The 17,447-nt window shown below is 43.1% G+C and overlaps 2 protein-coding genes across 2 annotated transcripts in view; one reads left to right on the top strand and one right to left on the bottom strand.

Moving 5' to 3' along the window:
* Cfi (complement factor I) overlaps window positions 1-3,019 on the bottom strand; it is a 34,601-nt gene extending 31,582 nt beyond the window's left edge. Inside the window, exon 1 of the mRNA XM_031376171.1 lies at window positions 2,901-3,019. Within this exon, the coding sequence (XP_031232031.1) occupies window positions 2,901-2,957 (57 nt within the window). The 5' untranslated portion in view covers window positions 2,958-3,019. The remainder of the gene's footprint in view (window positions 1-2,900) is intronic.
* A 6,121-nt stretch (window positions 3,020-9,140) lies between these two features.
* Gar1 (GAR1 ribonucleoprotein) lies at window positions 9,141-16,565 on the top strand. Its single transcript, XM_031375477.1, has 7 exons — window positions 9,141-9,383; window positions 9,621-9,849; window positions 11,220-11,374; window positions 11,977-12,036; window positions 14,165-14,312; window positions 15,687-15,755; window positions 16,263-16,565. Exons 2-7 carry the CDS (start codon window positions 9,633-9,635, stop codon window positions 16,274-16,276), a joined length of 663 nt encoding a protein of 220 aa, XP_031231337.1. The 5' UTR covers window positions 9,141-9,383; window positions 9,621-9,632; the 3' UTR covers window positions 16,277-16,565.
* The last annotated feature ends 882 nt before the right edge of the window (window positions 16,566-17,447 follow it).

Genomic DNA, 17,447 nt, shown 5'->3' with positions numbered 1-17,447 from the left:
TGATGTCAGAACTGCTGTCTATTCTTGTCATTTCGTTTTCTGGTCTTCATGAAGTGAATGGGTCTCCTATCCCACACAGTCCTGCTATGATGTACTGTGTGGTCATAGGCCCAAAACAGCAGTTCCTGACAACGAGGACTAAGATACCTAAAACTTTGGTCCAAAATAAAACTTTTCTCCTTATAAGTTGATTAACTTGGACTTTTTTTTTTCATAGTGAAAAACAGATCCTCTTAAAAAACACTTCAGTTTTTCTGGAAGCCACTTTGGCTTGGACCTAGGCCTTGCCAGTTGTCTTTCTTGCAGAGGGGGCCTACACAGATGGTTCAACCAAGCCCTTACTAAATGGGAGACTTGGAGGGAACTTGAAAGTGAGAAATACTGTCAAGTATGCATAATCACTGAGAACCAGTCCCACTGCTATACAATAAAGCTGCTTCTAGCAGCCGATGTTTCCTACAGATGGTCTCCTATACAACTTCTGCCTTACAGGCTGGGTTCTTATGACATTTAGAAAAAGCAAGCATTGTGATCAGCTCCATTATCCCTGGGCTAGACTTTATAAAGTGCTCCCGATGGCCAGTTCCTTGGTGGAACTGAAGGATGTCAAGCCACTGAGCCATCACATATGAGTTAAATTTACCTTGCAAAAGATATGACTCTACCACATTCCATCTAAAGGGACATTACAGGAAGAGGACATCATGCTTTAACAACACCAGGGCTGAAATCACCCAAACTTTGATTGGCTTCAAACTCTGGGTATTGATTTCTCTAAATGAGGGAGTGAATTCTTGACTGATTTCAGGTCACTGTTCAAAACAGCCTACCAAAGCTAAGTACACACTGAATGAATAATGAACCATTGGATGATCTACTGGGTGTGTTCCTATTGCTTAGTCAGTGGGGTTGGTCTCCTTCTTCTTCTTTTTTTAAAAAAGTTATTCATTTATTTTATGTATATGAATACACTGTAGCTATACAGATGGTTGTGAGCCATCATGTGGTTTCCAAGAATTGAACTCAGGACCTCTGCTCTCTCCAGCTCCGCTCACTCCTGCCCAAAGATTTATTTATTATTATATGTAAGTACACTGTAGCTGTCTTCAGACACACCAGAAGAAGAGGTTGGATCTCATTACGGATGGTTGTGAGCTACTATGTGGTTTCTGGGATTTGAACTCAGGACCCTCTGAAGAGTAGTCAGTGCTCTTAACCCCTGAGCCATCTCTCCATCCCAGGTATACTAACTCACTACCTGAATAGTTCCAAGTGGATTCCATGTTCCAAATACTTCCAAATAGTTCTGAGTCGTTTCACCCCTCTAACTCAACCCTGGTCTGGTAGGAAGGAGCTCAAAGTCAGTCCTTGCCCCGAATGACTCTCTAAGCAGTGAGAAATGAGACAGGGCAAGGGCAGGAGGCTTTATCCCTAGGATAATCTAGGAGACAAGGACAAACCCCAAGTCACTCCAGATTTAAGCCCCACCTACTTTTGGTTACTTGCTATAGTTCAGCCTCTGAAGTGTGGGTTACCATGGTAACTGTGGGAGGTGTTTGATTACGTATGCACAGACCAAGTGTTTCCTAACCTCCAATCACCTGTTGTGACCCTCAGCTAAGACTAGACCAGAGCCTTTCTCAGAGACAAAGTCTAGTTAGTTCCCCTGTCTCCAGATGGCTGAAGTGTGAACAAGCTCTCTCTTGTGATCTGCTGTTTCTGTGACCAACATATTGCACAACCAAGGTGTATATGGGTCACTCTGATGGGATAGATTTATTTACCTCAGGACAAGACATACTTAAAATACCTGCTTCCCTGTCTGCCTGAAAGGGCTGTAATGGATCATTCTCACCAAATATCAAATCAAAGCTGGAATTATGGCCAGCGTTAGTCTCCCTTGTTCTGGAGTCTCTTCACGATCTCTCAGCTTTGGGTGGTCTCTCACTGAAGTCATTTGCCATCTGGTATTTTACCATTTTGGCAATCAGCTGTATAGAGATATTTTACAATCCTTTTCTTTACAATAGTATTTAAATGATACATATTTAGGAGAAAACTATACTACAGATTTTGATCTTTCTTGGACTAGTGACAGGTGACGGCATCCTGTTGAAAGCAGGGACACAACTCTCTGTCAGCCACGTGATCATCAGGTGAGCAATACCGTCTTGCCAGGATACCCTAGGCATTGTGTTTTGATACCCTGACATAAATACAAAATGCCCAGTACTCAGAACAATATTCAGCAAACTTCGTGTTTAATTAGTGCTTCATAAAATGGGCTTCTATTGAGGGATTTTGCCCAACTTCAGGGCAGTGCGCTTTGAGCTTGATTAAATGAGAGTAGGCTACTCTGTGAAGTTCAGTTACATTCCTACATTCCCACTTACCAATGGGTTCAGCAGACTGTGATACTGTTGCAAGTGAAGAAGATCTTTAGGATCCTAGAAGATCCCCCCTTGTTTTGCATTTTCAAATGTAGTTTACATCTTGCTTATTGTTTTCTCTCTGACATATTTAATCATCTTTCTACAATTTCCTTAAAAGGGATACTGAAGGAAGAATCCGTCTTATCGGTTTCCCTATCACTATATGTCACATGTAGAAGAAGTATGATTTACTGTTTTAATAGAACAGTAAATTATAGCAATGAATCAACGAAGTTCTTGTTCAACTTAATGCTGATGCACACATACAAACATATCAAAAAACTATTTGCTTAAACTCCTTTTACCAAAATATTAATACAGAATATCTGCTACTGTATATTTGCATTCTTAACAACTGACCTAATGTAATATTTATATCTAAATCATGTCTTTTGAGAAATTTCCTATATTTTTATAGTCTTTAAAATGTCTCATGAAAAGGCTTTCCATAAAAATTGCATTACTCACCCCGGAAGAACTCAAGTGGAGATCCAAAAGAAGCAGAATAAGATGAGCAAGCTTCATGCTGGAGGAGTGCGAGGCCGAGTCTCCACAGGAGACCCTTGTCCATTCCAGATACACTCCTGACATTTAATATTTAACCCATGAAAAAATATTTAAATAGGAAAAGCCTCCTAAAGAGCGACTGTACTTTTGAACTTTAGAGGGTTTGGCTAATAGCCAGAGTTTTACCGTAACTGAAACCTAAAAACAGCCTTCCCAGGAAGTAGCTGAGGTTGGCCACCAATAGGAAGTGCTCGCACCAAGGGAGAGAGATTGCTCCATCTCGGCCCAGACAGTGCCCCAGTTTTCCAAGGGACACAGAAGGTACCATGGAAGGGATCTCCCCCACCCCCAACCCCTCACCACCTTTTGAGTTGTTTGGTAAATAAAATTACACTCTTTAGCTTAAGATTGAGGAGAGATCTGTGGCAGCTGAAACGCTGCTTGTCCGCGTCCTCTAGGTGCAAGACTCCTGTCAGGCATCAGTGCCCATGGAAAAAAAAAGAGACACCGGGCAGAGCAGAGCGAGAAATGAGATCTCTGTGTGACTTCAACAACGCCTTAGCCTACCTGTGGGGCACTCTGGAGTACTATAATTGGTCAGTTCCCTGCCTCAGAGGAAGACTGGGCAATTACACCACACCTTGTTCAGTCAGAGGCGCTGCCCCTTGGTAAACTAGTGCTCCATAGCTGATGCGGACACAAGTGTTTGTTCTGGTGTTTTCTGACACTCTTCACAGGCGGCTAGCAAGAACTTCCATGAAGGGTGTGTCTGGAAGACTCACCTGTGTCTCCTGGTTCACAGCGTGTACCCTTTTGAACTACTTCCATTTATACTCCAAGAGTAGTTCTTCCAAAATTCCCCGAGGCCTCTTCTTCCTGAGAGAAACCTCCCAAGAGGGAGTTCCTGGGGGAAACCCCACTAACTCAGACACTGAAGCTCATGTCGAGGCCACCGTTGACGCTTAGCTACGGTCTCTTCTTCATTAATTCCCTATCCCCTTCCCTCTGAGCTTGACTTCTGTGGCTTCAGTGACTTATCTGATGATATAACCCACAGTCTCTTCCAGGCATGAGCTGAAGTCCTGGCTTCCATTCTCAGCTCAAAGTCGCTGTTTCTATTTCTTTACTGTCAAAATAGGCACTCAAGCAGTCACGTGATTCCACACCTATTCCTTTCAACCCCCACTGTGATTACTGGAGCTCTGGTTCCCCCTGAGTCATCAGAGCCAATTACCCTGGTCAAGACCAAGGATTCACTTCTTCCTGGTGTCTAGACACAAAGAGACCAGTGTGCACCAGGAAACAGCTTTAGTTTTTCTTTGTTAATGGGATTTTGTTGATTACTGTTATTTTGAGGCAGAGTTCCAGTCTCACAATGTAACCGGGGCTGGCAGATGTAACCCTTACTGTGCAGACTAGGAAGTCCTCAAACTTACAGACATCCTCTTTGCTCTGTCCCCTGAATGTTAAAATCACAGATGTGTGCCACACCACTCCTGGCTCAAGAGTATTCTTAGTGTACCCCTGGTGAAAGTGTGGTACCTTTGGGGACCAAAACCTCTATCAAACTCCACAGAGTATGTTATGAGAACAGTGAGCCCAGAACTCCAAGCAGATCACAGGAGTGATGGTAAGTGTATCCTGCCTGTATCCCTTCATTGTTCCCAGACCTGTGTATTATTTCTACGAGAGACACGATGTTAAATATGAAGATATGGTTAAATGTACATATTGATTCCTAGAGGATAGCAGTAGTCCTCTTGGGATGTGGTTAACTCGAAAATTGGCTCCGCACTCAGCAACCCCCCACAATGCTGTACTATCTTTTGGCGGTCATGCTATGTGATAAGTGGTGTAATGCATGGGCACTGGCCAACTTTTGTATCTCTTTTGCTGTCACGAGAGTACCCTTAGCAGGCACGTGGTTATGTAGGCTTTCTTGCTGGAAGATATGAATACTCTGAGATCCTTTGAAGCCAAAAGAGTATTAGGCCTGGTATTAACTAGGCCTGAAGGCCTCAAAGACACACCCATATCTCAAATACATCTGCTGTTGTGATAATATATAACTTTTGTTTCTAGGATTGAAGGGATCAGGTAGTCAGTCAGTTAGCCACTTGGTACTTGGTCTCCTTGATGAGTTGTGCCATCTTGTGGGCACCACCTTAAACTTTGTGGCTGCTGAGCTGAGCATTTGTTCATAGCAGTGGCTAAATCGGTTTTGGAGGTTTCCTCCTGGGTAACTACCACCTCTGCCTCCAAGGCCACATCTGTCTTGTGCTCATTATGAGCAACACTGGGCTGACAGATGGCCAGGTCTGGTGATACCGAACTGTCATTGAAAATATTAGCATCTTTTCTCTTGAACTGCTTTCTGGTAGAGCTTGCTGTGTAACACCAAGAGTTTGAGAACTCCATCCCATTGGATGCTTTTACCACAGATTTCTTTCATTATTGAACAATTTTAAAACATATTTTAGTCTAGGAAAGAAAGATGATTAGGCAAGCACTCTAAATAATTCTATATGTAAAATAGTCTGTCTTAGTCCCTTTCCAGACCCAGGAATGACCAGGTACAACATTTAAGGTTCTGGTCACAGGGGTATGGGGGCTTTTATTCTAATGCAGCATCTCACAGCCCTGGGACTCAGGTTGGTCCAGAACTCACAATCTTCATACCTCAATCTCTCCAGTGTTAGGATAGGCAGTATATTCCATTGAGCATGGCTTGACCACTTTCTTTCAAAGCCATCAGTAAAGATGAGTGCAATGAGATGCTCTTTGGTTTTGATTTTTCTCTGCACAGCCCATGAGTCCATCTGCAGTCTCTCTTCCTTCAGCTGCTTGGAACATGTTCCCCATAGAGTCAGATGAGTTGGGACAGGGGCACCAGGTCAAGGTTTGGAGGTGTTGGTAGCATGTCTGAGTTACTCGATCATGTACTTTGCTTGTGACCTCCATCTGTGTTTGTGTTTGGTTGTGGAGGTGACATTTCCACTAGGGTTGTGTGAAGTAATGTTTTAGTTTCCTGGCTGAGTTGGTTTAAGTCTGTGAAGCCTCCACTCATGATATGCAGTTATAAGCACATGATGACATGGTATCCTGTGATTATTTATTCCACATATCAGGGCTTGTTGTTAGGCTATTTTTTGGTGGGCTGTAGGTTGGTGTTGGTTGCTGTTGATCGTGGTTTGTGAAGTAGTCAAGCACAAAGAAGAAACAACAAGAAGTTAGAGATCCTGATGATCAAGATCAAACTTGCCCTAAAGGAGTCAACACCTGCCAGGCAGTGGTGGCACATGCCTTTAATCCCAGCACTTGGGAGGCAGAGGCAGGCAGATTTATGAGTTCAGGCCAGTCTGGTCTACAGAGTGAGTTCCAGGACAGCCAGGGCTCCACAGAGAAATACTGTCTCAAAAAACAAAAACAAAAACAAAAAAAAACCAAAAAAACCCAAACAAACATTAAAAAAAAAAAAAAAAAAAAAAAAAAAAAACCTCAACACCCCTACTCAGGAGGATGTAGTCTAACAATAACGTCACCCCCTTTCTGACCCCTGACTTTATTCAGGTATCTGTTTCCTTTCCTCTCTATCAATTTCTCTCACTTATCTGGGGGTGGGAATTGTGGAACAAAGATGAACCCACAAAGTAGCCAAAGTCAGCAACAAACCATCAAGTAAGAAAATACCCCAAAGGCTTGTAAGAGACGAATTTGTTAAGAGCATTTTCTCAGTTGAGTTTTTCTCCTCTCAGATGACTCTGACTTGTGTCATGCTGATAAAAACCTAGCCAACACGAGAACTGAGGGGCAGTGAATGCACACTGTCCCAGGGGAATGCACAGTGTCCCAGGGAATGCACAGTGTCCCAGGGAATGCACACTGTCCCAGGGAATGCACACTGTCCCAGGGAATGCAAACTGTTTATGAGTCTCTTTTCTGCTGAAGATACTTCTAGTTAACTTTTATTACTATGCTTTAAATTATTGCTAAACTAGAATCAAGTTTCTCATCTGTTAAAAAAAATTACTGAACAAGTTTTAAGTCTTACAGAAGAGATAGAATTTCTTTTTTAAAATTGACATTGCTGGGAGGTGGTGGTTCATGCCTTTAACCTCACCATCGAGGAGGCTGAGGTTGGCCCATTTCTGAGTTTGAGGCAAGCCTGGTCTACAGATTAAGTTCCAGGACAGCCTGGGCTACACAGAGAAACCTTGTCTCAAAAAAAGATTTATTTTTATTTATTTATTAATGTGTGAGTCTGTGCCATGTGTGATTAGGTGTCCATGGAGTACAGAGAAGGGTACTGTATCTCTTGGAGCTGGAAATTTATATTATATGTATTTTGCCACCATTTAAAAATTGGCAACAATTGTGTCATAGTTTATTTTGCTAGTGTGTATATTCATGCATGTATATTGTGCATATAAATTTTATGCAGAAGCCTTAAAATGGTAAAATTATTTAGAGCATTCCCCCATAGTCAGAATATGAGGTTGTTCTAGTGGATGGAAATGGAGCTATTTCAGGAAAGAGGAAGAGTCTGACAAAGACAGATAAAGAAAGCAAGGCAGCAATTCTAGCCTGCTGGGGCAGAGGGATGGTATGTGCACATACTGATTGCTAATCATGTAAAAGTCTTCAGCAATAGACTTTAGACACACTGCTAAGGGAAGTGCAGGACTGCAAAAACCCCTCCCCCAAGCTTGTCAACATATAAGCCCAACCAACAGCTTCTTTGGTCTCTGTAGAGGCGAGACTTCCTATGTAACTAAAACCAAGAGCAAGGCGTGGCAAATAGTAAGAGGTGGGCAGAAAGATGTAGTTATGAGAGACAGACAGGATCTAAAAAATCAGCCCTCAAGCCAGGAGGGTTACACAGGACTATATGTGAGGGGGCTGAGTATGAGACTGTACGAGGCAACAGTTATATTAAGTTCACTATAGCTCCAAATGCAGCACAGATGGAAGCAGTTAAGTCAACAAGCATTTATTTAGTCTGGGGCCCAGAATGGGAGATGTTGCCTGTTGTGATGTTTGAGCATCTGAATTCTTAAACTATATGGAGTGATTTGAAGTGGCAATGAAAAGAGTAGCTGATGACAATACAAAGGTACCTCAAGGGATCAATAGAAACCCATCAGGCTTGATTAGAGATTGCCACAATCCTAGAATAGAGGTAGGGCTAGTGCTGATTATATATATATATAAATGTATATATAGTGTGTGTATGTATGTATAATTACACATGTAATAATTATTACATATAATTCAATATTTTATAATTGTATGTTATATATTACTATTTATTTTAGACTAAATATATAACCATATATATATATATATATCCCATTATAACATCTAAATTTAAAGTACACTTCCCATTTTTTTTTTCCAAGACAGGGTTTCTCTGTGTAGCGCTGGCTGTCCTAGAACTCAGAAATCCGCCTGCCTCTGCCTCCCAAGTGTGCCACTTCCCGGCTTCCCTTTTTTTTTTTTTTTATATCTGGAACTGGTATATACTTCTTCAAGAAGTTTGTAGTTTAGGATAAATGGCATACAGGAATTCCTAATTCTTCTATATATTTTACAAAGATCTTTCTGATATGGGCATCAATCTCTACTTTCTTTCAAATAAAAGGTGGTATTGTCAAATGCCAAGAGATGTTTCAGACAATACAGATACAAAAGAAGTCAACCAAATTTAAGAACTAGAGGTCACTTCTTTTGTTATGAGTGAAGTTTTAGTGATGTAAGGAAACCGATATCAGAGACGAGAGAGAGTGTTAAGGAGACGGGAAGTGAGGTGTAATCTAACAATAGATTGGTGCATAGTCTCTCGGTGTTCAAAACGTACTTGATGAAGACACACACACACACACACACACACACACACACACACCAATAATTAAAAAAAAAAAATCAACTGCGTTCGGACGTGCTCCTGCCGGACCCTGGGCGGAGCACGGCTCGAGTGGCCACACTCTGTGCAGTAGAGTCAAGTCTGGACCTTCCTGAAACCCAAGAAATGACAGAGCCGGGTGAGTGGCACCAACTGCAGCCAGCACACGCCTCACCAGCCGTAGTAGGAAGGACCTAAACAACCCGTCTCCAAGGGCAACACGCCGGCACGCTTCCGGAAACGTCGCGTACGGACGGCGCTGAAATTTTGCGTCACTTCCGCTACCCCAGCGAGGTGGCTCTTGCGAGGGTGAGGTGGGAGGTCACGCTGGACGTTCATGTTTCTCTTCCGGTGCTGTATGCTCTATTCGGGAAGGTATTAGGACCGCTGCGTCCAGCAGTGACAGGTTCTTCCTGTAGACCAGCCCTTCCAGTTTCTAGTCTGGTAAAAATTGGACCGGTACGGTGGCCGAGGAGGTTTGAGCGCGCCGGAAGTGCTCCTCCGCGCGCGCGCCCAGCTTGGCTCGAGAAGCACGTGGCGCGGTGAGTGCGGCGGAGGGCGAGGGTGTGGGAAGCGGCAGGTCGGGATGCGGTGGCGAGGCATGGGCCGTGGGACTGGGACGAAGACCTCCCACTCTCCGCGCTTGCCACTGGCCGTGTGGGCGAGGGGCAGGGCGGCGTTTACTGCTGTCCTCTTTTTGGTGTCCTGAGCGAGGCGGAGGGGACTAGATACATGATCAGCCCGCAGTGACCGGAAGGAGCGGCCGTCTGTCTCACCAGGCCGGAGAGAGCATGTCTTTCCGAGGCGGAGGTCGCGGAGGCTTTAATCGCGGTGGTGGAGGTGGAGGCTTTAACCGTGGCGGCGGCAGCAACAACCACTTCCGAGGAGGCGGCGGCGGTGGCGGCGGCGGCAATTTCAGGGGCGGCGGCCGAGGAGGATTTGGACGAGGGGGCGGTCGTGGAGGTTTTAATAAATTCCAAGACCAAGGGCCTCCAGAACGTGTCGTCTGTAAGTCGTCTTCAAAGCTTCACCTCCTTTGCATTGGGAATAGAGTCCGGTTTATGTTATTAGCACGTTTGGTCTCCGAAAGGCAAGTCGGTTGAGTGCCCTGACAGAGTCATAGCATGGCAGGCATATAAGGAACCGTTTATGAAAACCGAAATGCAGTGTGGACGTGAACTTTAATTGGGATTGAAAAGATGAGACATATATAATATTGATTGCTCTTTGAAAGGACAGAAAACTATTGAGGATTAAGTGTGATTCTCTTGTGATATAGTTGAAATACATACAAGGCCAAGTTTTTAGATTCCATAACTCATGCTCTCAGTTACGAAAAAGCAGGAGAAATGAAAAGAAGTCTGCTTGGGAGAAGGCAAGAGAAATGCCCAACTAAAGTAATTTTGAGTAATTATCAGAGAGATTGGGTGGAAATCAGGAAAAGAGAAAAGTGGCAGGTCTGTACGCAGGATGAATTTGCTGAACAAAATGGTTAAAGTCAAGGGAATGTTATAGTAAGCTGTATATGATGGAATTGGAACCTGTTTTTAATAAGGTGACATAAAGAAAAAGTAGAAAAGTAGGAGATATGTCCAACCTTTTTAATATTGCAGCATATTATCATCTACAGAACTCACATTCCATAACCATGCGTCCTAGTTAGCACACACTTCACACACACTCCCTTGTATAACCCTGCAAAAACAGGTTTCAAATAAGTGTGTGTACCATTTTGTGTTGGGCCACATTCACAATTCCCCTGTGTTCCATGCTGCCTGAAGGTATTGGACACATGGATGGAGAAAAGAAACATGTAAGTAGAACTTGGCTAATACTAAGAAAAGGTTCCAGTTGTTGCTAAGGATGGGGAGTTAGTTTTGTAGGCAAATGGTATTACTTGTAGGTTTCAGAAACAGTTGGTCCTTAGTGTTTGCACTTCCCGGGAAAGGATAATTACTGGTGAAGAAGTGGTAGAGGTGATGAGTTCTGAGGAAGAAAGGAGTGATCAACAGAACCAGAGTGGTTCACAGCTCGAAGCTGGGGAAGAGAAAGACGAATCAGTGGAACATAGCATTTAATGAATCTAGCAGCTGTGACAGGGTAACCTCCATACAGCGAGTTGTAAGCACTGCATTTGTTCCTGTTGCTTGAGTATCAGGTGTGGCTGCAGTTACATGCGACTAGCCTCATTTTATATTGTACAGGGGCAGGGGTCGTTTTCTTTTAGGTGACATGCTAACTTAGGACTATAGTGTTGGTAACTGAGCTCTGCCGTAGAGGGGATCAGATATGGGGAAAGACAAGTGGCCAAGAATGCTTGCTTCCAGCAGTTGGTCAGTGTTTGAAGTGGCTCCGTGTCTGGTCTTATGCTGTTTCAGTATTAGGAGAGTTCATGCATCCCTGTGAAGATGACATCGTTTGTAAATGTACCACAGAAGAAAACAAGGTGCCTTACTTCAATGCTCCTGTTTATTTAGAAAACAAAGAACAAATCGGGAAAGTGGATGAGATATTTGGACAACTTAGAGATTTTGTATCCTTTCTGATTGGATGAGTCAGTAATCTTGTTAAGGAATTATTGTCTCCTTGCCTCCCCAGCCAGTTAAATATCAAAGTAAACTCACTGTTTCATTTAGTAAGGTAGCACAGCTACAGATGGTCACACAGAATCTGTAGGGGTGCATCTGTCCATATATAAAAGTGATGCACCAAGGAGAGATGGCTGTCCTTTGGGTTCTGGGAGTGGTGGCCATTTGAATAAATGCCACCAGACTGTATTGGCTCTTCTGTCGCTTTATATATGATTTCCCGGTAGGATTGAGGGGGGGAGTATTGATTTTTGGTTTTTGGTTTTTCAAGACAGGGTTTCTCTGTGTAGCCCTGGCTGTCCTGGAAATCACTCTGTAGACCAGGCTGGCCTCAGAACTCAGAAATCCACCTGCCTCTGCCTCCCAAGAGTGCTAGGATTAAAGGCATGCACCACCACCGCCTGGCTGGGTTTTTGTTTTTTAATTTTTTTTAAAGAAAATGCCATTTCCACTTGGAAATTTCTTTCTTACAGCTAGGCATTAAACTCAGAAGTTTAGTATCTTTTTGCATCTTTATTTCTTACTTGTTCCTTAATGTAATCAATAGTATTTTTCAGTTAAATTGTCAGAAAACATGAAGGCATCTTCCTTTAAAAAGCTACAGAAGGTGAGTAAAGCTTAAATTTAAAGTTTGGATTCAGAGGAGCATGGCGTGTGCCTTTGGGATAGTCTTTCTTGAGGCGCTCACAGCTCCTCCAGTGCATGACAGTGAAGGGCTGCTGCCAGTGCTTCACAGTAGTAACCTAAACACCGAGTTTATCTTCCCAAGTGTCTCTGCTATAGCCCTGGCTGGCCTGGAACTCACTTGTTGAGTCTCCATTGGCTTCTGACTTGATGTGATCTTCCTGCCTCTACCTCCTGCGTCCTACAATCACAGTGTGTGCTGTCACACCCAGTGTAAGCTTACCAGCCTTGAGAAGTGATGATTAGCCAGACTTAGTGCTACAAGCCAGTAGTCCCAGCACTTGGAGACAGAGAAGCATCAGGATAGCAACTTTGGGTCTAGCTTAGGCTACATAATGAATCCCAGGTCATCTTGAGATACTTGGCAGATGTAGATAGATTCTAAAGGTTTTCACAGATATTTCCTAACATGGTGTATACTGTTTAAATATAAAATAGAAGGTCCCTATGAAACTCTCCAGTGGGAGCATGTTTAGTCTTAGCCTTCCTTGAGGTGGTGTTTTTGAAACTGGAAGTTGAGAGTTAACCAGGAAGAATTCTTATACCTGGTATGCACCACAAATCCTGAAGACAGTTCTTAAGATGGCATCCTTTACGGTCCCATTCTTAGAAATTTGATCCAGTTGCCCTTAAGTAGCACCCACGATGCAGTTCCAGAAAAGAAAACTGGAAAATTTTGATGTCCTTAGGCAAGTGCTTCAGCACTGGGCTAGCCAGAGTGGGAAGTGAGTTCTACATGGAGAAAAATGAGTGTCTCCCATGATGGGGTAGGGAAGGTTCTGAATTCAAAAACGGCTGGTGAGGGAGGAAGGAGCTTTATACGTCCTGAGAAAGACTAGAGTTTAGTTTTAACGTTGTTTCTGAGTAATAGGAAAGGACCAACAGTGTAGGCTGTGAGAAGCCATAGATGCTGTGGGGCAAGAGTGGAGTCCGTGGACGTGGACAAGACGTGGAGTTGAGCAGGATAGGAAGACAGTCAGTAGGGTGTGGTAACTAACTCACCAGTTTTAGGTGTTTGATTTCAGCATCTTGGTGGCTTACCCTCTCACTCACTGGCTTAGGCAGCATTGGATAACAGAGGTAGAGGGAAGACAGTTTTGTTTGGGATACCGTGAGTTTAAGGAGTTCACAGGGTGGGTATAGGTTGGAGATAAAGCTGGGAAGTTGTCAGTGTACAGACATGGTCTAGGAAGAGTGGAAGCAGTGCCGCAGAGCCCTTCAGGCCCACCTCAAAGTTAAACTACTGACACCTTGTCACAGTCAAGGTGGTGACTCAACACAAGCGTGCTACACAATACGGACACAAAAGTAGACTAGTTTCCAAGAGGAGTGCTTAGCTGAGGCCAAGTGCACGTACTATTCACTGGATTCAGGAACAGGGTAGTCAGCTGTCAAAGAGCTTATGTTAATGGTCCCTGCCCGGCAGTGGTGATGCACACCTTTAATCCCAGTACTTGGGAGGCAGAGGCAGGCGGATTTCTGAGTTCAAGGCCAGCCTGATCTACAGAATGAGTTCCAGGACAGCCAGGACTATACATAGATCCCTGTCTTGGGAAAGAAAAAAAAAAAAGAATGGTGTTCCCATGAGCCAGATTGGAACAGGAAATTAGATGGAGTCGATAACTTGCTAATAGCAAGTGACCACTGGTTGTTAGGTAAGAAAGCTAATGGAATACTTTCTTAAACTAGCTAATTTACCAAAATTTTCCTAATTGTACTATAATATTTCTTTTGGCAGCTCTCTTAAATGAAAATGTAAATTTTTAGAGACATTTTTCTTTAAAAATGAGATTGAATTGACCTTATTTTTATATGTTTATATGCAATCTACAGCATTGACTTAGGTGTCTTGATTTTCACAGAACTTTGTGACGGGTACTTCTGTCTACATTTCTGTATATAATAAAACCTAATAATTAGAGGGAGAAAAGAATAAGTCCTTGTCTAGAGCCATGCAGTATAACCACACTAGGAGTGGGATTTGAACCTTTAAGTAGTTTGGCCTGTAGCATACTGTCCTTGATGTACTAACTGTACCATTCAACTTGCAGTTCTATATAGACCCATATAAGCTGCTGCCACTGCAGAGGTTTCTGCCTCGTCCTCCTGGTGAGAAAGGACCTCCCAGAGGTGGCGGTGGCGGCAGGGGAGGTCGAGGAGGAGGGAGAGGAGGCGGTGGCCGAGGTGGTGGAAGAGGTGGTAAGTTATTGTGGGGGTGTTTAATGAGATTTTGTGGCCACAGTTTAATTTTGTATGTAACCAAAATTCCCTTACCTTTATTTCTCTCTCATATACCAGTATGCATAAAAGTGCTTTGTTTCCACAACTTAAATAGAAGGAAAAAAATTAGCTTTATCTTTGAAGGATCTTAGACCCTTAGGTTATTCGTGTTTTAATGGACATGTTAGTAAGAGTGCCTTCACCATTGCTTAGTGACGATGTTCTGAGAAATGCAGTGTTGGACACTTCTGTTGTGTACATTACACAAACCCTCATGTAGAGCGCCGTCACTCCCCGTAGCCTCTTGGTGCCGTAGAATAGTAAGATGGTGACTAGTCAGGTGAGATGAGGCAGACTGCTCTAGGTACACGTTTTGTTTTTTCAAGACAGAGTTTCTCTGTGTACCCCTGTCTGTAGGGGTACACAGAGCTTACGCTGGAGACCAGGCTGGCCTTGAACTCAGAAATCCACTTGCCTCTGCCTCCCAAGTGCTGGGCTTAAAGGTGTGTGCCACCGCTGCCCAGCTGACGGTACGCTTCTTTTGACAGGGGTGTACCATAAAAATCACAGTATAAAGGGAAGTAAATGCACAAACTGCACAGTTGTTTTTAACAGTTGTCAGGCGTTGTGTGCTGTACATAATTCACAGGCTGCACTTTTATATGACTAGGATTTTAAGTACCACATTGCCGTGAGCATGTGATTAACGTCTTACTCTAATGTGGGATGGTAGAATTTTCCAGCTCCAGTAGTGTAGAAGACTGATGTATTTCGTATACATGACATTTCACTATTTATTATATGATTGTATAAGAGATACCCCCCTCTTCCAGAGAGACGGGGTTTCTCTGTGTATCTGGCTGACCTGGAATTCTCTCTGTAGACCAGGCTGGCCTCAAACTCACAGAGATCCCCTGCCTCTGCCTTTGCCACCCTGGGATTAAAGGTGTGTGCTACCACCACCTGGCAGGAAGTTTTTAAGCTGAATTGTAGTTTTTAGCTATCAATGAGTAATTTGATTATATGCCAAGAGGTGGTCTTATGTATACTTAATATGCAAGTGTATTCTTTTAGTTTCCTCAACAAGTTGTGTATGCAGTGATCTCCATGTACATGCTGTGACACATGCAAACACACATGGAAAATAAATGTGAAAAACAGAAAAGGGGCTAGTCTTAGCTTACCTTACCGCCCCACTGGGGAGATTGCAAAATCTCTATTTTATCCTTTAAAGGATTTTATAAAATATAATAGATGAATTTATATTTAGTTTCTATGATTGTAAGAATTGTACAGTCTTTACAGTTTATCAGAAAATGAGAGGCTATAATTAACAACCATTTCCTTTTGAAGGTGGTTTTAGAGGTGGAAGAGGAGGAGGTGGGGGCTTCAGAGGAGGAAGAGGAGGTGGCGGGTTCCGAGGTGAGTATGACCAGAGCTGTCTTTCTGTTTTTATTTTTTTTAAAGATTTATTTATTTTATGTGTATGAGTACACTGTAGCTGTACAGATGGCTGTGAGCTATCTATCATGTGTGTGGCTGCTGAGAATTAAACTCAGAACCTCTGTCGGCCCTGCTCCCTCTGACCCCACTTGCTCCAGCCAGAGCTGTCTTTAAAGCACTGGGATTGTAGATTGATACTGTCTGTTGGTTTATTTCCCTCCACCAACAAGTATGGAGAACACTGATATTCTTGGCTTCATTTATGCCTCTTTACTGCACAGTTCTTTATTTCTCTTAATTTTTCACCAGATTACTTTGTTGAATTAGTAATTTGAAAAAAAAATGTATGATATGAATGGCGGTTGTGTTTGGTAATGTAAATTTACCCAGCATCATAGGAATTCCTGCTGATTTTAAAGTTTAGACTTGGGTACTAGCACTGTTGCAAACCCCTCTTATTCTTTATTTTATTTTGTTTTTTATCAGGAAGGGGACATTAGATGTCCAGTTGGCACACCTGACCACTTGTGTTCCCGCTGCGTGGCCTGCTTTCTGCTGTGGTTGAAGTCTGTGTCTGGCAGTCTTGAGGAGGCCACTCCATCAGTAGAGCTGACTCGGCGGCATCATGTAGAAACAAGGGGAGCAGGGCAGTCAGCTTTGCTCAGAAAGAGCACGAAGCCTGCTTGTACAGAGCCTGGCACTCTGTGGGTGCTTAGAGAACAACAGGACTTTTTTCATTTGAAGCATATTTGGATTTTTTTAAATAAAAATTTTTATTTCCTTAGCTTATGTTTATTGAACTGAACCTATTTTTTGAAGTTTGAAAGAAAGAGTAAAGCTTAAACCCATTGGGTTATATATAGAAAAGGGTTGGGTGGGGTGAAGTTGGTTTAAAATATACAGTGATCCTAAAAGCCACCAAATACACTCAGACAAACAAAAGCATCCCTCCAGTGAAATTAGGCCGTTGGAACAGTGCTTCAAAACTACTTAGTGTGACCTCCGCCTTTTGGATAGCGGCTGGACAGCTACGTTTGCTGTATTTCACATTTGTGTTTTATAGTACACAGAGTAAAGCTGTTTCAGTTAATAATTATTTAAAACTTTTTATTCTGAGTCAATTAAAATTTGAGTGGCTCCGTTCATGTGAAAACTATAGTTCAAGAAATTTAGGAATAGAAATTTAAATGTGGATTATTAAAAGTTTTCTGAAGAATTTTTTTACATGAAAGACTTCATTTTAAGTAAATACTTGACTACCTGTCACACATCCCAGTTCCTGGGCAAGCATGTAGTAGATGAGGTTGCTTTTGACCTCCATTGCTGTCAAGAAATAAGCACGGCCATCTCAACGTGGAACTGTGCCAGCTGCCATTGTCTTCCCTCACTGCTTGCTTCTCACTACATCTACTATGGCAGGAGTGACTTGCTCTTGAGTGCTTGCTTTAGTAGCATATAATTGTACCTGGGCCTGAGTTCTCCCCACTTTGGTTAATGGAATCAGTGCTGTGATACGAAGGCCAAAGCAAAGGCCTGGTGGCCAGAACAGGAGCGCTTGCATCTCTGCAGGTGGAAATGGCCCCAGAGGTAGCTCTCAGTGGCACTCAGACAAGGCACACCTCCTTCCCAACCCTTCCGCTACTAGGGGCCAAGAATTAAAACGAGCCTATG

Source organism: Mastomys coucha, unplaced genomic scaffold, assembly GCF_008632895.1.
Source record: "Mastomys coucha isolate ucsf_1 unplaced genomic scaffold, UCSF_Mcou_1 pScaffold16, whole genome shotgun sequence".
Taxonomy (NCBI): domain Eukaryota; kingdom Metazoa; phylum Chordata; class Mammalia; order Rodentia; family Muridae; genus Mastomys; species Mastomys coucha.
The sequence above is the reverse complement of the archived record's forward strand: the minus strand, read 5'-3'. Positions and strand labels throughout refer to the sequence as shown.

What these genes read in the sequence shown, in the direction of transcription:
- Gar1 (XM_031375477.1), top strand. Translation starts at nt 9,633, where the DNA reads ATGTCTTTCCGAGGCGGAGGTCGCGGAGGCTTTAATCGCGGTGGTGGA. An exon ending in GCCTCCAGAACGTGTCGTCT is followed by an intron (nt 9,850 to 11,219) that starts GTAAGTCGTCTT and finishes ATGCTGTTTCAG; the next exon opens with TATTAGGAGAGTTCATGCAT. An exon ending in CCTTTAAAAAGCTACAGAAG is followed by an intron (nt 12,037 to 14,164) that starts GTGAGTAAAGCT and finishes TTCAACTTGCAG; the next exon opens with TTCTATATAGACCCATATAA.